Here is a 26,144-nt window from a genome sequence, read left to right as displayed (position 1 = left end):
CGCAGACTTCGAATGAGGGTAAGTCTTACTCAGTGTTTTATAATATAATGTAATACCACGTTTATTAGTACCCTATTTGCATACCTAAACCAAATAAATGATTAAATAACTATGATTTCTGAAAAGATATAACATATTCATTCTGTGTTTCAGGTGGCAGTTTTGGAGCAGTTTCGTTGCCGCAAACCGTCAGTCTGGGTGGTCAAATGAGCCTCACAATGGTGGGATGCCATTGTTCCTGGCTTTACAAGTCAACAGTGGATACAGAACTTCAGGATGTCCGAGGAAACATTTGATTTTCTATGCAACAAAGTACGTCCAGCTATGAAACGGAAGGACACGACTTTCCGTGAGTGTGTGCCCTTAAAGAAGAGAGTGGCTGTTGCACTCTGGAAGCTTGCCACCGGCTCAGAGTACAGGAGCGTCGGACATCTTTTTGGCGTCAGCATCACAACTGTGTGCAGGTGTGTGCAGGATTTTTGTGCTGCTGTGGAGACGTTGCTGTTACCAGAGCTAATCCGGTTTCCTGATAAGAGGAGGTTAAGAGAAATGGCCAACTATACAGAGAATAAATGGGGGATGCCGCATTGTGTGGGTGCAGTTGATGGCTCCCACATACCCATAATAGCACCACGGGACTACCATTCTGATTCTTTTAACAGGAAAGGCTGGCACTCCATTATTCTTCAAGGTGTTGTAGATGGAAAAGGGATGTTCTGGAACGTATTCACCGGACTGCCAGGGAGCTTGCATGATGCGAGGGTCCTGAGACTGTCAAGTTTGTGGCAACTAGCCAGCCGAGAAAACCTCTTCCCAGCCAACTACAGAAACATTGGTGGGGTGCAGGTTGGTTACTACATCCTCGGAGACTCTGCATATCCCTTGCAGAAATGGCTCACTAAACCATTCCAAGACACCGGACGCCTGACAGTGGACCAGCAAATGTTTAATAGAAGATTCAGCCGGGCACGGGTCATTGTTGAAAATGCTTTTGGCAGGCTGAAGGGAAGGTGGCGTTGCCTCCTTAAAAGGAATGACTGTGGTGTACAACTGGTGAAAAGTATGGTGCTGGCATGCTGTGCTCTGCACAACCTGTGTGAAGATCATGGGGAGACATATGAAAATTCATGGAACGTACCTGCAGCTGAACCAGCTCAACCTGGGGTAGCAGGAGCACCGGGTATAGAGGAGCAGGGGAGGGATGTAAGAGATGCTCTCATGCATTACTTGTTGGCCAGTACTGAAAGATTTTACTTAACAGCCAACGTCATGTTCATAGTTTCATTCATAGTTAATAGTTTGTTCATTTGAGGTTGTCTTTACATCCAGTTTGGAGTGATAATATTCAATAAAATGTTTTACTTTATGAAACTGTCTTTTTTTGTTTTTAGACCCACTTTGAAAAGATTAATAAAAACTGAAGAAATGACAAAGCCACTGTACTGGGATGTTTCTCTAGTCTTTCACACCTGATACAAACAAATAGGTCATTTTGCAGTCACGATTTGATCCTTTATTAGACATGTGTGTTGGAGCTTTGAAAATGTAGATCTGTGGTCCTGGAGGGATGGAGCTTGAAGTGGTTAAAGTAAAGTGTTTTATAAACTACATTGTATTGGTAGAACTTGGACCATTTAATTGTTTAAATCAGAGACGTATGTTAAATTATTAGTATAATACTGCTGCATTTGTCTGATTTCTGCATTTCATCAAAAGGGATTAAATTTAAAAGTGCCGGTACTGTGTACCGGCCCACTTAAAGCACTGTGTCTGATGTTAATCTCTGTCCACTTTAGAGTTCCAGACTAAACCGTAAATATCTTACCAGAGATAACACTCGCCGCTCAACGTATCTGGCGTCTGGGTGCGTGTCGGTGTTGAGGAAGCTGCCAGTGACAGGGTGTTTTGGGAGTCTGCGAGGAGGACACTTGAACTGTCCTCGTTTTGGGAAAGGCATCCTTAAACAGACACAAACACAAACCCAAATGACAATAAATAAATGTATATAAAACCAATTCAGAAACAATAGCTTTTAGCTAGTGTTGGATTGCCAATTGTAGCTTTTTGCTTGGCTGGTGTTTTCATCTTAGCTAGCTTTTGCTTTATCTAGCACACTAAAGCTAATTTAGTTCCAACTGATATTAACTGATATAAGCCGATATTAACGGTCACACAAAATGCTGAAAAGTATATCGCCACCATCCATTCCTAACTAGCTGTTATTATTGTTATTATTACTTCAATTTATGTATGATCCCCTCTACACCAAATAATAACTAATGTAAACAATGGAAACCCACTCACCATCCACCAATATACTCTCCAACGCAGCAGTGGCCGAATCGACACCAATTGTCCTTCCATCGCTTGCCGGTTGCTGACCATAAATCGCATCCATTTGTTGGAACCACTTCCAGTCTCTTCTATTCGATTCACTTCGACCATTGTGGTCCTTGACCTGCAGATAGTCGCTTTTGAGCTTTTTCAGCTTCTCTCGGCACTGCTGGAAACTCCTTTGGTACCCGTGTGTAGCCATGGAATCAGACAGCTCTTGAAATATTTTTTCATTTCGTGTCACTCCATCGAGTTCCCTTTGTATCCGTTCTTCAGCAACCAAACAAAGAAACGTCTCCACCTCAGCGTTGGACCACGGAACAGACTTTTGTTGCGCCATTGCTTATCACATTGTACTGAAAAACAACAACTTGTGAGTTGGAGTCGCTCTTCCAGTGATGTCACTCCCTGACCCCGACCTCTGATTGGCTGCACCCCTGACCAATGGCGGCATGCAGTCTGGCGACATCACGCACAACCCGACTCAGCTCGCTTGGAACCTGGGCTGAGGAGTTACAAAAACTGTACCGGTTAACTGGTACAAAGGCCTAGTGGAAAACCCTACAAACCGAGCCGAGTTGAGTTGAGACAAGCTGATACTAATGGAAAAGGGCCATAAGATGCATGTTAATTAAATAAAATTGGATGCATATTTACTGCATAATTTTTGTGGTGTACCACACACTTTCTCTGAAATGAAAAACTTTGTGTGGATGAACGGTAAAGTTTTGTATAACTCCATAGCCAGCACATTTTGACATTGGAAGCTTATCAATTACATAAAAGTGCCACAAAGGGAATATTACCTTGGATGAATTAAAACAGGCTTCTCTTGGATTCCTCTTAAAATTCACAGAGGCAGGAAAGGATGGCGGGGTTAGTAAAGAGGGGAGATAATGATGTGCAGCACAGAAACCCCTGTGTGACCCCTAACATACTTGATTATGGATCAAATTTACCCCCTCTCCCCTCTGCAAAAGAACTTCTACATCTTAAATATAGTGAAAGTCAAATTCTCACAGCAGATTTAGTCTATAAAAAAAATATTGAAACGTCAGTATCAGCTCAGTGCTGGTCCCTGATGAATGCTGTATGTTTTCACTGATAGATGTGTGTGTGCGCACACTACCTCCAGTTTCCAGTGCCACCACACCCTTCCCTTCCCTTTTCCTCCAGATGCATTAACTATCAGCTCACAAAATGATTTTTTTTTTTTTTTTTTTTTTCTGTGATTTTGCTGTCTGGTGAATACAAAGTGAAGTGATTATATGGAGACCTCCCACTGCTCACAGCAAACTGCTGCTTCTGTAACTCACGCTGGCAAGAAGGCTTGGCACCAGCTCTGCCTGGGTGGAGTGCCCCCCCATGCATTGCACTATTAGCATACAGACCGTGTCTCACTAGCTGCCAACCTTTAGGCAGTGATTCCATCTTGTTGTGATACGCAGTGAGGGAATGCAGTAAAACTGCCATACTGTCAGACTCTGACGGCTACAAAATTGCAGTCAGGATGTGAAGGGGCGGGGTGTGGAGAGAGAGAGACGAAAAGAAAAAAAAAGAAAGAAGATCTGCCTCCCTGGCAGATCGTCAAAAAAAAGGGTGCTGAACTCACAAAGGACCTACTTCACCTTATCTTCCTCTGTTGCTGTTGTTGTTAGGAGTTATTGATGTAATTGACCAGCCTGAGGACAAGGGGAAAATCTATAGTAGAAGAAGATTTTCTTTTCCTCCAAAATGGAGGCATCAGTGAAGGCAGCCAAGTTTCACTCATGGGTTGTAGGCCATCTTATTGATTGTAAGTTAACGGTAATTGAACGTGACTGTGCCCCATTGTTAAGAAGAGACATGGCCCATGGGTTTTCACCTCAGATGTCCCACAGGTAGCGTTGCTCCACTGGTTTATGACCATTATGGTTGAAAAAAAATGAAATGGTTTATATCTGCTGGCCTCAATGATCTGTGTGTGAATGACCTGCATCTTGTTTACTTTTTCAAGATAGAAACAATATTTTGCTAACTGATCATCACCAACCTCTCCGTGAAGTCTTTTGCTCTGCTTAAGGCTAAATTATCTTCCCTTTATGAAAACAAGACTTTCTGTGATTAGCCCTGATCATAAAAACACATCTTCAGTCTGCTTAAATACGGTAATTATGTAACCACATGTTGCGAAGAATAGATTCTGGGTTTTAGGAAGACGGATATGGTCCCTGAACTCACAGCTAAAATCTTTTATCTCACATAATTTACATACTTGTGTATCAGTAAGACACCAAAGCCTTTAGAGGACACCAAGCATAGTCTTTTGAAGCAATTAGCCTAGTTACAATACAGCAAAACAAGTGTTGCAAACAGCTATTCTCACTTGCGATTAAAAATGATTTTATTTCCTTTTTTTTTTTTTTTTTTTTTTTTTTTGCTGTCAACAGCTTTGCAGACAGAAAGAGATTGTGTCATTAAAACTCTAGCCACTTTCTTCAAAAGCAAACCTTTTGTTAAATGCACAAACTGTAAAATAAAAGCCCTGTTTACCCAATGGAAACACATTTGTATTTGATTTCTGTCAGACAAATAAAAACCCCACATATGTGATAAGGATTGTGTTTTAATAGTTTTTATATTTATCATCATCTATTCATCATCATCAATGGGAAAGCCATTGGGGATGCTGACATTTACTTTACTTAAAAAGCAATCTCTGGATCAAGAGGTGATAGGAAATTATAGACCTATATCTAATCTTCCGTTTATGTCCAAAATTCTGGAGAAAATAGTTTCAGCTCAGCTACATGCCCACCTGAGCAGAAATAATTTATTTGAAGAGTTCCAGTCAGGATTTAGAGCTCATCATAGCACTGAGACGGCATTGGTGAAAGTTACTAATGACCTTCTTATGGCCTCAGACAAAGGATTTCTGTCCGTACATATGTTGCTTGATATTAGGGCTGCATTTGATACAGTCGATCATAACATTCTGTTACAGAGACTAGAACAGGTGATTGGAATTACAGGTACAGCGTTAAGCTGGTTAAAATCATATTTATCTGTAGACTTCAGTTTGTTCAGGTTTCCTTATTATGAATTGACTTTCATTATGTTTTTTTTCTCTGTCTGTAATGCGTCTTGAGATGGCATTGCCGTGATTTGACGCTATATAAATAAAGTTGAATTGAATTGACATTTTATGTCAATTTGAAAAAAAAAACTAACTAGAAAATACTGGACTACATGTTTCCTAATACCTGTTCTTGTCTTGACATATATCATTAAAATATTAGTGTATTTCTGAATTGTGCCAAACTTTGATCAAACACTGCTGCTGCAATGTCATATTACTAGCTTTAAGATGATGGTGTTTGACCACATTTAACTAGCTGATAAAAAGGCAGCTTAATTTGGGACCCAATCCCTCTGTCAGAAGTAATTCCTGCACTCACTCCATTCCTGCATTTAGAAGCAGGATGAGTCACCACCATCTTTCTGCCAGCTAAAATCTGCTCATGTCTGCACACATAACACTTAACAAGCTTTTTTTTTTTTTTTGTCCACCAGTTGCAAAGGTTGAACTTTTTGTTGCAGAGGTCAAATAACTGTATTGCAATTTTAAAATGTCTGTTACCATCAGGGAAATTCATCAGCAAATGTTTACACTTAAGATCTTTTTTTCTTCATTTTTTTTTTTGTTTGTTTCTTTTTGTTTTTTTCTTTTAAAAGGTCATATGCCAGAATACGAGCTGTAAAGTTTTGGATAAATGCACCGGCAGTTATCATTTGAACATCCTTCCAGTGCACAAGCAAACAGATAATGTACAACTGGGTGTTTTGTTTGTTTTTTCAATCATGCAACATCTACACAAAATCTGGTGGAGTAATAAGAAACATATCTTTAAATGTGGCCTATGTGAGAAACAAGAAACATAATACCATTCCTGTTATTACTTTCTGTCTTCATTTTATCTCAATGCTATTGCTTTTTTGACAACGCTCTTGGCTCGGGAATCTCTTCTTGAGTGTCTCTTTGGGGTTGTTCACCCTGCAACCATATAAATAATACTTTGTTGGATATGGGCTGTACCTATTGCATGTCTTTCTTTGTTTTATTTTAAGTATAACACAAAGGACTTGGAAAGAAAAAAGAGAAAATAACTGTGTCAGCAGTCGTGTTAAAATATATGTATATGATGTATGCTATCACCTGCACAATAACTGCTTGTTGAATAAACAGCCTTATGTATATATATTATATATATATATATATATATATATATATATATATATATATATATATATATATATATATATATATATATATATATATATATATATATAAGAAAGCTATATGACTGTTATATCCCCTGCTCAGGCTAATTTGACAACTCGATTAAAAGCCTTGAAGGCATGGCATGTTTAGCTAGCTAAATTGCAATTGTAGATGTTTAGGATGGCTTCTTGGGCAGGTTCGAATAACCTTGAAGAATCTTGAATATAATTTCTTTTCTTTAGCTTCTTCACATTCCCTTCCATGTGAGTCATTTCACTAGAACTTTAAAAATGTTTGTTCAGTAGGACCTTGGTACTTCTTCAGTTTCTCAAGCTCCTTTTTCCTGATATTTCCATCATTGGGGATGGATACATTGATCACTAGGGCTCTCCTCTGCTGCTTATCTATCACTATGTCCGGTTGGTTGGCCACCACCATTTTATCTGTCTGATTCTGGACATCCCAGAGGATCTTAGCCCTCTCATTCTCCACCACCTTGGGGGGTGTTTCCCACTGGAACTTGGGGGGTCGCCAGTCCATATTCGGCATAGATGTTCCTGTACACAATGCCAGCTACTTGGTTATGGCGCTCCATGTATTCTTTGCCTGCCAGTATCTTGCATCCTGCTGTGAGGTGCTGGATTGTCCAGGGGGCTCCTTTGCATAGTCTGCACCTGGGATCATGCCTGGTATTGTAGATCTGGGCCTCGATCTCTCTGGTGCTCAGGGCCTGCTCCTGTGCTGCCATGATTAGTGCCTCTGTGCTGTCCTTCAGTCCAGCCCTCCCCAGCCATTGGTAAGACTTGTTTACATGGGCCACTTTGGCTATCTGCCGGTGCTACATCCCATGCAGGGGCTTTTACTACTCATGATGGTTCTTCCATCTTGTGTTCCTCCAGACTCCATTGTCTGAGACATTCACTAAGTGCATCATCCCTTGGTGCCCTCTTCCTGATGTATTTGTGGAGCTTGGATGTTTCATCTTCGATAGTGGCCTTGATGCTCACTAGTCCCCGGTCCCCTTCTTTGCACTTATACATATATGTAATATTTGGAGAGCTAATGCAGCCAGCTCTAAAGCTCTTGGTTAAGCACTCTCTTACCTAATTATCTGCTCTCTGAGGCAGGACATATGGAACATGTTGAGAGCTGGCTTTTTCAAGCTCCTTTCCACATGTGTGTGAACAAATGTGTGAACTTGCTAAGCTAACAGCCAAGGAAACTGGGACCTCACAGTCAAATACTCATTTGGGAACTCTGGAGCTAGCCAGCTGTTAGCCAAAAGCTATAGGCCTGTTTAATTAATGAGACAAGTTTGTGTGCTGATGTTCTTGGCCACAAAATGGTTATTTATACCACTACAGTTAAAAGGTGAATTGCATTAGATTGCAATTTATATACTTTCACAGGATCATGAATAGTTTACATTTAATCTTTGAGTCAGACAAAAAAAAAACAAAGTTTGAATGTCTGCCAGAATAATTTTAATAGGCCTTTTAGTCCTGCTATCAGTCTTAGCTTTTTCCGGTTATGGATATATAGCTATACATGGTTAGAATTGGAGGTTCATAAAAAAATATTGTTTTGGCTTAGAAGGAATGCATTGTACAGTTTAGATATGAATACCTAATGACTACAAAATTTACAAGTTTACATTACCTGAACATTTGCTAAAACAGTATACAGGTCAATGTGTTACAATTTCTGTACCGTTATGTGCCACCACTACATTTCACATGTCATGTGAGCAAAATTACCATTTGCATGTTTTCTTTTTGCTCTGGTACATTTATTTTACCATTTTAACCAAGAAGAATAGGATGCAATGGCATTCCATATTGCTTTTGTAAGTATATAGATATTTATTTATTAATAATCTTTTTGTAATACATGTTCATTTTTAAATAAAAACTATATAACCATTTATATATTCATGTCTGTGCAATAAATGGAATAATTTGCTTGAGTTTAGAAATCTTGGTAGTTTTTGACTTGAGAACCTTAATTTCTTTTGCAGCTCTCCCTTGTTCCCAGGGACATGAAGACAAGTTTTTCATGGCCCATTGACTTGATCTAATTTGGTGGGAGAGAATGCTCTATGTCTAAATTTGTCACTGCGGCCACCAAGGTTGGCACCGCTGGATGGATCACTGAGCAGCGCCCCTATCTCCCATATCAATTTAAAGCCAATTCCTAAAAATACACCCAATTATTCAGAAAAGTGAGTGGCTATTGTTGGGTTCTATATGGTCTGATCTGAAGGTGTCACTTAGATGTGACTGTGTCAAATATAGATGTCCTGGAGGGTTGAAGCAGTTGGGGAAACAGCTGATTTAATACCAGTTGTCATGCACTATGTCTCACATGTTACAGAGCATAATTTAAAGAAGAATCCAACAGAACAGCTGTATCAGCTAAAACTAATTTCTTAAGCATTTGTTCTTTGTTGTTTGTCACCACCATATAATTAACAAGGAACCTTGGGACTAGAATGTGACCACTTTTTGGCCATAAGTTTGTTGAAGCTGTACTCCAGTATTATAAGGACCAATTATGCCATCCCTTTAAAGCACCCATTCAATCTTGTGTCTACTGACAGCTTTTCAGGGCTGTCAAATTCAGCCTGCTAATCAGCTAATATCAGCAACAATAGGTAATTAGTCTTCCCTAGAGTACGCAATTAATTATCAGTTTCCAATGTCCTTTTCCCCTGCTAATAGTTTGGTTTTTAAAAAAAAGAAGCCTGCTTGATGTTATGTTTAATAGTCATAAACTTTTATTACCTCTCAAACAGGAAAAGTCAATTACGTAGGCGAGTGAAGATGCTTCAGGCTCTGCTGGGGAGTGAGGTTGATTAAGAGTGTTAAAGGCCCAGCAGCTTTAAAGGGTTGGATAGAGAGTAAATAAATGGAGATGGATAATTAGGAATTGACAGGCAGCAACAAGCTTCTTTTCTCTTTGTCTTTGATGTTCCATTGATTTCATTCTCCCTTCCGACCGAGGTTTTGGATAGTGTGTCTGCTATTTTCTTGATTATGCTCTCCTTTTTAATATATTTTTTTATTTCCTCTGTTTGATTGAGAGCTGTAAGTCATCTTCTTTTTAGGGCTGCTGTGAATTGTCTGGTTAGATCACATTACAGCCAAATTTTCACTCTTTTAGCATGTTCTTGAGCTTTTAAGACAATCTTCCAAACGTCTTACAGATTTCTGTGATTCATATGGCGGCTGTTCACAAACAGATGGAGTAGCATTTTGTTCTGGATCAAACCCCATTGCCAGAACTATGGCTAAAATGGTGATTGATTTATGAATTAATAAGGATAGAAAGAACAATGACTCTTGGCTTTGGTGGACGGTTTATAATTTAAAAACATCACTTTAGGTCACAAGACAAAGAAATATGTTACAGACTAGTTATTTTTGTAAATTTTATTCCCAATTAACTGATCAGTTTAATTTAATCTTACATAGTCTAACACAGTCTAAAATACTAAGGGGACTTTATTGTATATTATTTTAATGCATGAATGTAAGAAAAGTAAAGAAAGCTTCTAAAGAAGTTGGAACTGGTTATTTGATCATTAGAATATCTAAAAATGTAATCATCTAATTGATTTGATCACTAATTTTTATTGAGGAAGCTTGTTAATTATATGTTGATTAATTCATAATTAAGTCATAATACCACAGAATTGTCAAGATTTTTCTTTGGTACAAAATCTAAAGTGTTCCTTTTGTTGTCACACAACATAAACTCAGTGTTTTCTTTAGAGAAACTAAAGGTGAGCTTTAAAATCCTGGCTTTTCCTGAAATCTAGTTTTTGTGTTTCATGCTGATCTTTTCCTAAACTTTAAAGCACAAAACACAGATTTTACACACCTTATGTTTTGTTTTGTTTTTTTTGTTTTTTTAACCACATTTCTTGATGTTTTCTGTAACATGTGAGATACAACTAAAAGATAAAAACTAAAATTAGCTGGAACATTCATCCCTGATCACAGGCATTTTTGAGGTGGTTTTAACATGACTGCTGTGCAAAATTAGTGCCTCTGCATCCTTTGTAAGTCGCATGCAGATGGACAGATGCTGCTTCTCCAGGGACTGATGTGATGCTTGTTTCTGTTCAAATTGAAATTTATCAAAAAAAAAATCCTTCATCTTATTGGATTTCCATGCACTTTTCATCATGGTTTTTAGGAGAAGATGGATATGTGAGAATGTAGTCTTCAGAATCTTAGAAACTTCACATGGAAAATTAAGTGTGTTCTAAATACACTTTGAGCACTCTGTGTAGGATTCTTAAGTAAACATCAGTCTCTCTTGTATAAAGAAAAGAGGGAACAAAGTAACTGCAGTGCTATTATGTTACTGTTGTTCCCATTAATGTTTTGCAAGCTTTTATGGGTATAAAGAACAACACTGCACATTAAATACTTGCACCTTCGCTGAGCAGTGCAGGTAATTACTGTTCAGTAGAACGGCAGGGATGTGTCTTCTTCACTTTCCTGCATCTAAAATAGTTTAATACTACTCATTATTATTTCAGTACTATCATAACAATACCCAGATTAGGTGCTTATCATTGTCCAATCTGGTATCACACCAGCAGATTTGTGAAACTGAAGACTGATGATACATTTGCTTCAAAAAATTACATGCTGTTGCTTCAGATTTCAGCACTGCAGGTCTATGAATGATCAGCATGCAGATTAGTGCATCTAAGCAATGTGGGTTATGCAGTGCTGTGATGCACTGTACTTTTTCTTTTTTGAAAAATGACAAACATGGAGGAAAACACCTGACCTCTCTAGCCAACATATCTTTGCCCAGACTTGAAGCTTTTGTAACACTGAACGAGTGTTTGGATGTTCACTGAGACTCTGAATGTGGTCTGGGCTTGTCATGGAAGCACTTCTTGCACCTCTTGGTGGCTGTATGAGATCAACAGATGAGAAACCATATGCGCATGCTGCTGTGTTTTAGTGAAGCTTTTTACGGAGTGACATTTCCATCTGTGCACACAGAATAATAGTTGACAGACTTTGGCTTTAAATTTTATGTTAAGTTAGTACTTTCCTTCAGTGTGTATTTAAATCCAAAGCATTGGTCCTTATGGCACTCTGCAGGGTGTACAAAATCTTCCAGAGATTAGTCTTCCAAGTTTTACAATTTCTTTTCTTGCCGTCAGCTTTTTTTTTTTTTCTCAGAAAAAGGCGCTATTTGAGCTTTTCAGTTTTTAGTGAGGTATTCACGGCATCACATTGTGGTTATTCATAGTGTCATTCATAGTCCAAATTTCCCTTTAAACCATCGATCAATAATTAGGGAAATTCTTCACAAGGTCTAACATGAGAACGCAAATGAGCAGACGGATGTGCCCAAAAAACCAAACTGTAGGAGATGGAAGAAAACAAGACAAAGGGGGGAAAAGGGACAGAAAAGATGAGAAAGTAGAAGTGAGACAGTGAGAAAGGCAAGAAAAGGCAGGTGAGCTATGAGCGTGCTGACCTTCCCCCTTGCTGTCAGAATAAAATAAACCCAGCAGCCCCTGCCCCTCTAGCGGCATCAGACTGCCAGTCCATCAGCTGTCCCATTAACATGTCAGAACAAACAAACTAAACAAACAACACAAAGGGCCAGCGAGCAAAAAGGACGGATGGATGGATGCCTTAGCTTGCAGGAGGACCGCTGTATAGCAGTGTAGTGAGAGATGTACTGCTGAACATTGTGGATCTGTCATCAGTCATTTCTCTCTGTCTCGCTTTCTTTTGCTCTTTCTGTCAGCAAACAATGGCACAGCCATGCACCAGCACCCACAATCCAAGCACAGACTGCATCTCTCTGCATGTGTGGAATGCTATTCAAGATTTATGAAGAAGCGTCTTCAGAAATGTTATTAGAATCTTGCGTCTTTCAGTCAGAGCGGCACTGAAGTAGGTCACATTTTCTGATCTCATAAGAAGCCCTAAATTATGCTCCCAGCACTCTTTCCTGTCTCATCTGCAGTTCACGAAGTACAGAAGAAGACGGAAGGAGGGAGTCTCCACAAGCTGGGATGCATATTGTCTATTTGTTTATATGTTTGGACTTTTAATCTTGTCAAGTGGAGAATAGAGCACAGCTGTCGGTATACAAAACCAGTGGGGTGGCTGATCTAATACATTGAGCTCTTTTTACCTCCCTGCATGCCCCCCAATCTTCTTTTCCCCTGTCTGCGCGTCTCTTTCTGTGACACGGGTGGATCTACAGTGGCTCCTGGTGGAGCTTGGAGGTACTACATGGAAACCTAAAGCATCCTATGCATCTGTGAAACCCTTGACCTAGTTGTACTACTTGTGTACATCAAATAATGTTCTAGTAGTAGGACAAAGTGGTATTCCATACTCAAAATGGGAAATTAGACCTATTGAATGTAGCAAAAGGTGGCAGAAAGCTGGCACTGAGCAGGGCTGCATCAATCTGAGTAAGAAACCACTGTTCAGATGTGGGGGCTGCACGGTGGTTAGCACTGTGGCCTCACAGCAAGAAGGTCGCTGGTTCGATTCTTGGCTGGTTTGGTCAGTGGCCTTTCTGTGTGGAGTTTGCATGTTCTCCCCGTGTATGTGTGGGTTCTCTCCGGGTACTCCAGCTTCGTCCCACCATCCAAAGATAGGTTAATTGTTCACTCTAAATTCACTCTAGGTGTGAGTGTGAGCATGAGTGTGGTTGTTCGTCTCTCTGTGTGGCCCTGCGATGGACTGGCGAGCTGTCCAGGGTGTACCCTGCCTGTCGCCCAAGGCCGGCTGGGATAGGCTCCAGCTTCCCCGCGACCCTGAATGGAATAAGCGGTTCGGAAAATGAATGAATGAAAGATTTTGGTGAATGATTTTTTTTTTTTTTTTTTTTTTTTTTTTTAAGACTTATCTACATTCCAAAAAAGACATAATCTCTCCATCTTTTTGTCTGTTTGGTTTTATGTCATGAGGACCGCAGTAGATCCATTGTTCATGCAATGAATGGTGAGAAATTTTGTTTATTCACATACTATATTGATTAACTCAACTCTTTAGCAAAATTCAAGCACAGAATAATAGATCCTTTAGGGTGTGAAGAAAAGCTTTCAGTACTTAGTGGAAAGAGGGCAGAGCAAATCATCGAGTATCTCAAGGCAGCTGAATCTCGTTTTCTCATTTTCTGTTTCTGCTGCTGAAAGGTAGTTTGGCGGATTTCGCTCGTCCGGATGGGAGGTGCACATCACACAATTGGATTTCATTTAACCGGACAAAATTGCACTCATTGTGACTTGCTTGTCTTATCATACTTTAGATTATTATTACATGACAGAGACCTCCACCTTTGGAAGTATTTCATTTAAATGAAACTAGATTAGGATTCACATTCATCACAGCTTAGTTTTGTGGTTTTATGTGCATGCATAGCCTAGCTGTTTTCTCATGTTACAGACATCAATCTAACGTAAATTGTAAATTCTGATTTATCATCTTCTCTGCAATTGCTAAATGCTCTAAATGTGATTGGTGAGTATCGGAATAAGCTAAACTAGTTTGGGAAAACTACTGGCTGCATTTAAAGGCACAATCTGCCAGCAGTTCTGAAGCTTAAATTACAGCCTGTTTGTCATCATTAATAGGTTAATTTATGGAAAACTGAAAAGTTAAATGGACATCTGCTTCAGTAATTTCCTCTGACAATGACAGTGATAATGATAAATTCACCAAGCAAAGAAATCACCTGGAACTTGCTCACATGCAAATCACTATGATGCCATACAGTTTCATTTTCAGGAATTATTGTTGTATGACTGAAACGCTGCAATTAAAAGTGCAAATTTACAGCATGTTTATTAAGTACAGAAATAAAAAACGAAAACATTGTTTGTATGGGAGGCAAAACATTTTTAAGAAGTCACGTTCAATTTTAAGATCTGAGGGCCATTATGTACGGTTGTAAAAAACTGAAAAAAGTAAACTACAAGGTTGCATTTTATTACCAGAAGACAGCAGGAGTAAGGAAGGTTTGGATACTAATGCTAAACAATATAATATTTTGGCCATTTAATATATATATATATATATATATATATATATATATATATATTTATATATATATATATATATATATATATATATAGATAGATAGATAGATAGATAGATAGATATATACATATATATATATATATATATATATATATATATATATATATATATATATATATATAGATAGATGTATATATATATATATATATATATATATATATATATATATATATATATATATATATATATATATATATATATATATATATACATATATATATATATATATATATATATATATATATATATATATATATATATATATATATATATATATATATATATATACATATGTGTATATACATATGTGTATATATATATATATATATATATATATAAAACAAATGTTGTAAATTAATATATTTAGCATGTTGACATCCAGTTGCTAGCATGTACGGCAGTACCACAAAGCAAAACCTAGCTGTCATGTCTAGGATGGGGGGGGGGGGAATAAATAAATAAAGTTCTCTACAGTAACAAATGAATGCCAGTGTGCTATCAAAATAAGTCTGAAGCAGTTGTAAAGTTAGTAAGTTATGTAGTCTTGCTTCTTGTCCAAAATGTGTAAAAAACAAAAACAAACAAACCTTAAATAATAACATATAAAAAAAAAAAAAAAATTTTTTTTTAATCATTCCCAAAATGTCCCAGTCTTTTATCACGCGGCACCTTAGAATGCAAAGGGAACAAATAAATAAGGCTAAATGTGACAATTTAAACACCTATGATTGCACACAAATAAAGCAAAGTCTAACTGGTTTGCCAGTTTTAAGAGCCAAATTGGCGAGCCATCACAAACCCACTTGGCCGTCGTTGTTGTCGCTCATTTCTGGGCATATTGGTGCCATCAAATTCAGGATGAGTTCATATTTTCCATAAATGGCTGTTTGTTGTCCCAGTTTCAGCATTTAATGTTCTGTATATTTTGATATATCTCACAGTTAGTTGTTATCTTAACTTTTCAATGAATGATAAATGATTTTATGTACCTTTATGATATGTTGTGTTTAAACTGTTTTAACAATGTTTTATGTGATGTGTTCAACACTTTTCCGACTTTTGTTGTGTATTTATTAAATAAAGTGCTTTATAAATAAATAATAACCTCATTTTTACATTCAACAAAGAACTTTGCTTGGGTTTCTGCCTTGACCATTCACACTCTAATCTATAAAGTATATGCACTATATTTTCAGTTCCTGAATGCTGTAGTTTTTTTTCTAAAATCACACACCACTTAACATATAAGAGGGAACGTTAGGATCAGTGTTGTTCTCAAGCGACACTAATATACAAGAGAATCGGGGAGTGAACTACCAACTCTGCAGTTGACCTCTACACCAAGTGAGCCACAGTCTCTCCCCAACTTATTCAAGGCAAAGGGATTTAAAAGCATCTGTGAAGACAAGGACTCACAAGATCCAATCCTCAATATTTAGAGGTTTTGTTGACGAGTTTGGTGGTCAGATTGGATCGAGTTTAACGTGAGTTAGACGCAACAATCACAGATATACACTGTAACCAGCTACAATATTCCTATTTTCTAAATGGTAATAACATGAAAATTGTTACCCAACAGATGTGTCAAGATAACACAAATATAAACTACAAAATATACATTTAAAATGTAATTTCAGTGCAGTGAAGAGAAAACATCCGTCTTGTATGATGTTGGTAGGGGTCAAGGCCCCTCTCATGCATTGGCAGGGAGGTTGACGAACAGCCCACAGCTCTTTGACAACTTATTTTTGGTGGGTTTATCCGTCAACTACGTTGATTCCATTAGCTGGGACCTGACAGCAAGTGGCTGTGCTCCAAGCTCTATCAGTCCCATATCGCAATTGAGTGAGGGAAAGAAAGATGGAAAAATAGGGAGAAAGAGAAGGAGAGAGGTAAATAATGCCTGGCTCTTACACTGCATGACTTTTGTCTCAAACAGTCCCCCCCCCCCCACCAAAGTAGCAACAGCATCGAACTGTGATGTAGCATGAAATGTGATTAAAAGGCATGCATACACAGTCATAAGATTAGTAGCTAATAATCTCGAGGCCAAATTTCGCTCATGAATATGATGACAATGACAGTGCGACGGAATTTGACAAGGATGATGAGGACCATTATGCCAGCATTAGAGACTAGCAGCATTATTCTGTCCCTGCTTGAAGTGGGTCAAAGCCGTAATACCATCTTTGTGAGTGTGACAAAGTGTAAAGAGACTACCACTGCCGCATTGTTATACCCCTTTCCCACGCACAGCCACATAAATCTTCTCTTCATTTCCAGCTCAAACGATTGGAATCCAATTCCCCAGAAACTGGTTCTGAAAAGATACCTCAGGTCCGGCAAGTTATCAGTGTTAGGATATATGCATCCCCATTTAGTCAGAGCTGAATTAGATGGAGGGTAAAGGGAATGGGGTCAGACTGCCATATTTTATGTTTAAGCCAAAGCTCATATTTTTGTCTACCCTTCCTTACAGCCCTGCTTGTCTTCGTGAAGGCAGCCGGTGTTGAAATTTACTCCAAGTCTGAAATGACTTTTTTTTTTTTTTCTCTCTCCCGACCACTTCTTTTTCCAAGTCTCAGTCCATCAGCCTCGACTTGTTGGTACAATTTCCACTCAAAATGGGAGCTGGATAAGGCAACAGATCTATCCAGTGTAATGATGATGGAAGTCTCACTAAACAGGCCGGCAATATCTGTCATGGGCCGTGGGGCAGCTTTAACTAGAAAGAAGTCACCAAATGACTGAAAAGGATGACATATTACTCATTTGCAGGGTAATGAATTTGAACATGATTAAAAGTCCCTTATTCTGTTGCTCTCACACCCAAACAATCAAGGCTGGCAAGAACTGGCTAGAATTCAAGCTTTGACAGAATAATTTGTATGATGCCTGGGTACTCATTAGCTTGAAAAAGCTAATTAAAGCTTTCTGAATGGTTCCTTGACCTGTGAAATCTGCTGGCCAGGCAACCGTGAGAGAAGACAGAGCAAAGTAGAAATCTTGATTAAAACTCAATAGGAACTGAGTACAGAAATTGATTGTTTAAGCTCATTCCAAGTCATGTTAGGCTGGGTTAGGGCTTGTGAGCTTTAATTGTAGTTTGAGCATGAGCCGTTGGGATAGGATGGAAGAAAAATGCCTTCCACCAGTGAGCTGAGTCTCATCCATTAGTGAACATTAGAATGCATCTCAGAGCCTATAGACATCGAAATAGTTCAGATTTTCCTTTTTCTTTGTTTTTTTCTTTAACAATCCAATATTTAAGCCCTTGCCGTATCAGTGAAGTTCAGGTTCAGTCTGTCTTGTTCTGTTCTCAATAAACTCTCATTGGAGCAGCGAGTACATGAAACACTTTTCAGTCCGTCTTCATCCATTCTTATCTTAAAAGAGCTTAAACTCAATATTAAAGCAAGTGGTCCAAACCAGTACACTACCTACTACCTGTTGGAGCCTGACTTGGTGGTACCTGTATCTGGTTCATCTACAGGTCCAGAAAACTCCTCAAGAGTCAAAATCTTTTTTTTCCTGAACCATATAATAGCTGATGAATCATATTTGACACGATTCTGTTTCTGAGACCGTTTTCTTTACCCTATGGTAAAAACTTCTGTTTTTTTGTCAAACGCCAGTTGTAAATAATCTGATGTTTGACTACTGCCCCCTTGTGGATACCTTTTGCAATACAACAAATATGATATTTCACACAGTAATGAGCTACATATTTGTACATTATTTGAGAATTTTTTGATGCTAAAAAAAAATACATTAGATTATAAAGATATAAATTTTGCATGTACATTTTTGTTTTATTTTAGATCAGGCATTAATGGATCATTTCAATCATTACTATGTTACTATTAAACTGTGATAATTAGTGAATCAGCTGAAGCCGCATGAAACATTGAAGCATTTTAACAAATAGGTTCATTCATGGGCAAAGCTTCTTTGCTCTAGCTATCAATTGGATGTAAGAATAAAAAAAAAAAAAAAAAAAAAAAAAAAAAAAAAAGAAAAAAAAAAAAAAAAGCTAAACATTATGATGCAGTGTCTTCTACAACAGCAATTTACTTTCCAACATCTCAGTAAGTAAATGCTGCACTTCCATTGGTATATTGTGTACTTTCCTGTGATTTAAATGCTTACTTCCAGTGAAGCTTCAGATTTTTTTAGTTACATCTCTCTTTTAAAATGTGACTTACATTATGGGCCAAATGAGAGAGTAATACAAAGATATGGGAGTTATACCAACATAAAAAACATGAAGAAAAAGTAATGGGAGAAATAATTAGTCTTTTTATGTCTTTAAGCAACATGCCCCATACTGTCACCCAGCAAGTGTATGTAGCCTCATTTATTTACACATAACCTGTTAATGGAAACACACTTCATTTATGTTTTTTGATGAATAACAATGGAAACACACTTCATTTGTTTTTTGATGAATAACAATTAACAATTTACATTGGTTTTGCTTAATCGATGCACGCATCTCAGCTGATCTTGACTAAACTGAAGTTTTTTTGCACCCTGTCTATTTATGCCACATACTTTCCAGCAATTAAATCTAAATTTAGATTTAATAAATAATATAACTGATTAATTAAGTTGCCTTTCTTTGCACTGCATTGAGTAAATCAAAAGATTTCCCATCACAGCAAGGGGGTCAGTTACTCTAAGCTGATTCGTCATATGAATCTCATTTTCTCGAGTTCAGCTGGAGGTAAATCCTTCCATAGTCAGAGGCAGATAATGTTTTATTCAGACCCCTGCTCAGCATTTTAGAAACTGTAAGGACTTGACGATGTATGAAGCAGCATAAATGCAGAATGAGACCATCCTGGAATGTCCATACTTTTACTTTCTGCATGACAATTTTGTTTGAGACATGAATGGACTGCAGGCAGATGAAACAGGTGAACAGCAACACCGGCAAAAATGTCCTTGAATATGGTTAAATGTGGGTGGAATAAAGATAGAAAGGAAATGAAAAAATACTTTTTTTTTTACTCCATAGAACGAATCCCACAGGTGTTCCTGCTGTTTGACCTTGACCAAATGGGTGAAAAGGACTCAAGTTCAAATCTGCAAATCAGAAAATTTAAGCTAGAGACAAACAGCAAAAAGGGAAAAAGAGGTTAGCAGCCTCTGTGGAATTTGAGACAGCAATCCCCTGGCTGAGGGCTTTGCAAGGCAGACGTGCACACTGGGGATTGACTTGCAAAGAACCAGATCATGAGCTGAGATTTTGTGATGCATAAGAGATTTTATCTGCTGCTGTGTGTTATCGTTTCACTTTACACATATTGCCTCACTTTCAGAACCTGTTAGAGCAAAGTACCTAAAGTAAGTAAAAAAATGTGCTAGTTCCAGTTAACCTCCCACTGGATATATTTAATTCATAATATTATCCTCCAAAAAAATGGGAAAAAAATCTAAAACTCTATAAACTAGTAGCTAAACTGCAGGAAAACAGTTTGGCTTTTATGGTTGTGGCTTTTGTAATCTGTTGAACGGAAGATGGAAACAGAACATTTTATGGTTCGGAGCGTCAGGGGACGGTGTGAAATCAGGTTTTCTTTCTGCACACTCGCCCTTCTTTATTTGAGTTTTACATCTTTGTCATCATTTTATATCACCTCAGCACTGCTTTTATTTATGTTTCTTATCCGCTCCCTCACACACGAACTCACTCTCACACACATCCATGCTGCGCCACGACTTCAACATGATCTTTCACTGAGGCCAGCGGTTAAATTTAATGTTGTCCCGGGCTCCGGAGTTCTTTTCTGTTATGCTTCTCTTCTCCATCTACTGAAAAGCTATTTTGCTGCTGGCATTAATTTGTTTGTGTGTATATAAAAAATGAGTAGGAGTTGCTAGAGGCTTGCATGTTACTGTCAAACTTTTATTTATTATTATTATTATTATTATTATTATTATTTGGTATTCTTGGATTATACTCCTGCCATTCTTGGTGGGTGATCTTCTAATTATGCTAATGAAAGTCTCAACATCCTCTAAAGAACAAGGATCAATCCCTTCGAGAAGAACACTTGCACATCTAATTGAGTTCCAAATTAAATCACACTCATTGATCAATGTTCTACTTTATCTTCTGTATTTGACTGGGTGTTCTCATCCTCAACCTGTTGCTCTGCTCATTAAAATCCCTGAAACCCAGTAACCAACTCTTAAACATTACTGTCATTGATCAGCTCCTCCACATTGATCACATGCTTAAAAAAAAACAGAGACTCTATAGGAGTGAAACAGAAATATACTGACCCACATTTAAAGCTTTCTGGCGTGCACATAAATACTTTCACTGATATTACATGGCCCAGAAAGTGGAAACTGCTGACACAGTGATAGCATGCATCAGCCTAATTTCCATTAAGTGGTTTGGACTGAATGAGCCAGGATGTGTTGTTGCCAGGTGGTGCTACAGGCTAAGTTGCACATGGCTGAGAAGGAGTTGTTAATTAGGAGTAAGACTCGGTGGAAGTTGACACAAAACTTCAGACCTAGAATATATACAAGGGAACAATGGACAAATGCTCTCAGGAATTCTTTTCAGCTGGCTTTGGTGGGTTTATTCTTTCAAATCCACCATTATTGGTCATGTTTATACTCCTGAGGAAGACACAGCTGATCACTCATGTTATCAGTCATGTGAGTGGTGTGTAATTTTCAGTAGGTGTTAGCATACTCCCTCATGCAAAACTTCCCTCTTTAAGTCAAAAGCCCCAAAAATTAAGTTTGTAATTTAGAAAAACAAAGAAACAACCAAAGAAACAAGTTTCCCTTTTTGTGATTTTACTCTTTAGATTAGCCTCATCTGAACATCAACCTTAAAGAAGTAGATGACACCAAGTCGTAACTGCACACCTCGATCCTGAACACTTGGAAAAACATCACCAGCGCCATATTACTCTGTTAAACTTCCATTGTGGGAAGTTTTCTAAGTAAATTCTAGTGAGCTGCTCTGATGCGATTAGGTGATATCATGGTTGATACAGGAGGACCATGAAGGTCACATTAGTGTAAAGCCACATTCATGATGCAATCCAGCAAGGTCTTGATCTGTTAATGCAAGAGGACACGGCTGTATTCATTCAACAGTTGAGATCAGTTGTGGCAAAGATTTCCATGCATACTTATTTAATTTGTCGAGAACGCTTTAAATTAAAGTGACTCTCTCCTAGAGTCCCTGTCTGTATTTTTCCTTTTTTGACTCCTGCAAGTAAATTTATTTTGTGTGGATTGCCTTATTTTCTAAGTGTAAGAAGTTAGGTGTAGCAGTTTGCATCATTGCACACTTCTGGATTGACCGTAGTTGGCTGCAGTGTGGCTCAGAGGACACTGTAACACACACACACAAACTCACACATACATAAAATATATATATATATATATATATATATGTATATATAAAACATTATTTATATATTGTATCTTAAAGGGTAAATCTGTCTTGCATTTATTTCCGTATAAGATTTCCACTTGATTCCATATTCCTGTATGGGGCTGGTATGGTGGTTAGCACTGTAGCCTCATAGCAAGGTTATGGTTTGATCCTTGGCTAGCGCAAGGTTTGGTTAGTGGTCTTTCTGTGTGGAGTTTGCATGTTCTCCCGTATGCTTGAGTTCTCTCCGGGTACTTCGGCTTTCTCCCAAAGACATGCAGGTTAATTGGTTACTCTAAATTGCCCCCAGGAGTGAGTGTGAGCGTGAGTGGTTGTTCATCTCTGTGTGGCCCTGTGATGGACTGGCAAGCAGGGTGTACCCTGCATTTCACCACAAGACTGCTGGGATAGGCTCCAGCTTCCCTGTGACCCTGAATTGGATAAAGCGGTTAGGAAAGTGAATGAATGTATTCCTGTATGGGAAAATTTTCACAACAAGAATTGGATGCTCATGACCCTAAATGAACCCGCTTATGTGTAAAATTCAGAAGTTGTATCAACTCCAACCATTACTGTGGCATCCCATTGTCAGCAACAGATTCAACAGATATCAACTGTTAGGCAAAGTTTGATCTGTACTTTTACGTTCGTCCTATATTTAATAGATATAGTTTAAAAAAAAAAAAATGCAGTACCTATGCTGAAAGGCTCTCCACAGTGACAAATATTCAGGATAAGGACAAATCATTTATACACGAGTAAGCTACTTCACAATTCTGACTCAGTGTTGAAAAGGGCTGAAATGTGTCATTGCCGATAAATTTTAAGTCCATAAGCCTGCGTTCGGCATAATTCTCTCTGATCATTATCGCCTCATGATCTCCATCACTTTTTTTTTTTTTTTAACATTTTATTTTTTATTTTTTATATGCAATTGCACATTGAATCACACAAACAGAATGAATAAGTAGATCAACACTGTGGCTGTACGCATGTGTGTGCATGTGTGTGTGTGCATGAGAGAACATCACAGAGGAGGTAAAAAGATATGCCAAGTGGGGAATAATGGTTTGGCATGTGTGAAAATGAACACAGTGATTGGGATTAATGACCTTATGGGAGTCTAAAGTGGGCATAATGAGCTGGAAAAGGCATATTCTAGATAAACCCACTGGAACCATAATGGTACAAACTGCTGGAGTCAGGGCTCAGTGTTGAAAGATATCGACTGTAGATTTGGACCTGATGGATTTCATTTCAGCCCCCCTTAGGGTGATGATTCGATGTTACAACCATCTTTCCTTTTGCTGTCTTGCTGCTCAAAATGTTATGTTGAAAGAAACCAAGGCAGTGTCAAGATTGTCACCTTGTGTGCATTTATAACTGTACAAACTATTAACAGTTTTTGAGCTCATTTGCATATATTTGGCCTAAATGCTATTCCCATTTCAATGCCATCTTTCACATTCTTTTTAAAAGTTACATTCACATGCAACAAATTATAAGGAAATATCAATATATGTCCTAACATATGAAGTAATAACAGGACTGACACAAGTATTTGTAAACTTACTTTATTTGTAACCTGTGGAAATTTAAATAAAACAGAATTCTTTTTAAATGCAAATTTGTTCCACATAGATATGTTTGAACTTTCCTATTATGTTCCATCAATGATCATGTTTGGTAAAATGTATTAAAACACATAATAATGGTAGAGATGTAAGCAGAATAATGTGATTTTACATTTTTGCTGAAGGCTGATACATTATTGTATTTTAGTGAGCCATGCCATTTAAAATACATTGTGTGGTTTTGCCTGAGTCTGTGTGGTTGACAAATGGTGTCAGATGAAAGCTAAACACACTAATTTAAAGAGGTAACGAGTGGTTTTGTTGTCTTGATTGTTAATGGTGCTTGGTAAACATTACATTTTTTTTCCGCAGTTGTGTGACATAAAACACAAATCACATGAAATTATACAGTAAACTGTGTCAGCTGTGATGACTTATTGGCTGTGATAGAAAATGGTTGCAAAATCACTTTAAAATCTTCTTTTCAAGGTGAGATGCAAGCATGGGCTGGATGAAGATAAAACTCACCATATGATCAAATGATTAGCTGTTCGGGTTTACCTGATATAAAGACTTTTTTTTTTTTCCATCTCATGGCTAAAAGACTCATAACACAGTTTCTGCATCATATTTTTTCCTTCTCTTGCTGATTTACTTCTTAAAAGTAAGGTCAAAAGTGGAGTGTGTTCTCCAGCTGTCATTTCAGGTTGATTTTCTGCTTGAAGCTTTTAGTCATGCACCTGCATTGAACTGTTTGAGAATAAATTGCAGTGGTAATGGTTATTTTTGACGTTCACCTGTCTACCCTATGCTTCTTTTGTTCTTTGGCAAAGAGGATAGAGGATGTTGGTCTTTTCTCTGAAGCACATCAACAACTTCTCTGCCGGCTGCTGGTTCTGGTTTGAGCTGGATATTTACTACAGAGTGTTACGGCCCATGGCCTATCTAGCTGATCACCATTCAAACCGTCATCACCTGGGAGGATTGGATACACTTGGTTTTTCTTCCTGGCACTGCCCTCAGACAGATGTTGTGCTGGATAAAGGCTGTCACCGACCTTCGTTCCTGGAAGCTGTGTTTGGTTGAGCCTTGGTGCCACAGCTTGCCACTCGTTCACTGACTGTGAATGAGATTGACTGTTTGGTGTTTGTGATTTGATACTTTTGTGATTACAGCTGGGTTGGTGCCAGCTTTGGCTTTTGGTTTGAGACTTTTTGATACTTCTAAAGACTAGTGAGTCCTAAATAAAGCTTTTATTTGTGCATCTTCCTGGTTTTTCTTTTGTTAATGTTGCCACCCCTTTGTACCCCTGGACAAACTCCATCGGGGCCATAACATTAGTGGGGGCTCGTTCGGGATCTGAACCCGGGACCTCCCGCACCCCAAGCGAGTAGCATACCTTTCGATTGTCCTGCAGAAAAGAGCAAGGATTTTTACAGGCAATTTTCCAAAATGATTGATCATCTGCATTAGAGCACTTTTTGGAGAAAGTGCATGACATCATCTTAGCTTAATAATACAACAACATTAAGGATAAAATCCTTACAAAACAATGATCATATACCACACTGTATTTGTCAGTAATCCAAGCATATAAAAATACCAAGCATTTCAAATTGTTCACATGTTCCACATTTCCAACCACTTTTTTTTTTTCTAACAAGATTTGAAAAGTTTTCTTCCAAGCAGAATCATCCTCTGCACCTGCTCTTGTCTTTCACTGAGCTTCAACCTCTCTTTGAGTTGCTGCTGGCTTCTGGGACAGATGTCTCTGGTTGCTACTCACAGCAGGGCTCCAGTCAGGGCTGAAACAGCTGGAGGAAGAAGCACCACGGAGAGTAAGTGAAGGGTGTAAAACTGGCCCTCTGGTGGGATCACCTGTTCCGAATGGAATAGTTCGAGCCAAATGAGAAAGGAAAGAGTGGTTTGGAAGGAGAAGAGGGAAATGAGTGGGGAGAATGAAATGAAGCAACAAAAAAGGATTCTTTGGGTGAACATGTGTCATGCACAGCTGCCCTCTTGGTGCCTGCCAGCAATACTTGAGGCTTTAGCTCCCAACTGTGGACACCAGAGTATATAGGAGGTCAGGGAGGTGTGCAGCGGAATAAGGAATTATGCCTGTGTGGGGGGAAGAAGATATGAAACAGAGTGAAGCCACAGAATGTAATGAGACTGCGTGATGATGGAAGAAAGAGAATGAGATAGAAGGCAAAAAAGAGACACCAAAGAATTTGATGTACAACACAAAAAAGTGGAATTTCTCTCTCGATTCAGGCTTTGTTTCACACTTTGAAACCACATATGTCTTCTGCCAGTCCCACTAGACTAATAATCTGTGATAACTTTTACTCTTTGGTGTCCATCAGTGGCATGCATCCACATGGGAGAAGGCCTGTAAATCTTTAAGGCGCAGGTTAGTGAGCGGGAAAGGAGATGACTCAGAGAATGAGCGGAAGTCTGTTTAG

At 38.3% G+C, this 26,144-nt stretch overlaps 1 protein-coding gene across 1 annotated transcript; it reads left to right on the top strand.

Moving 5' to 3' along the window:
- Window positions 1-276: 276 nt before the first annotated feature.
- Window positions 277-26,144, top strand: LOC306769988 (uncharacterized protein; the record flags this gene model as incomplete). The annotated part of the gene is made up of 4 exons (XM_079258756.1): window positions 277-1,203; window positions 2,465-2,518; window positions 7,371-7,391; window positions 26,046-26,144. The coding sequence occupies 4 exons, from the start codon at window positions 277-279 to the stop codon at window positions 26,142-26,144; spliced, it is 1,101 nt and encodes a 366-aa protein (XP_079114882.1).

The sequence above is a fragment of the Telmatherina bonti genome, assembly GCF_933228915.1.
Source record: "Telmatherina bonti genome assembly, chromosome: 19".
Taxonomy (NCBI): domain Eukaryota; kingdom Metazoa; phylum Chordata; class Actinopteri; order Atheriniformes; family Telmatherinidae; genus Telmatherina; species Telmatherina bonti.
The sequence above is the reverse complement of the archived record's forward strand: the minus strand, read 5'-3'. Positions and strand labels throughout refer to the sequence as shown.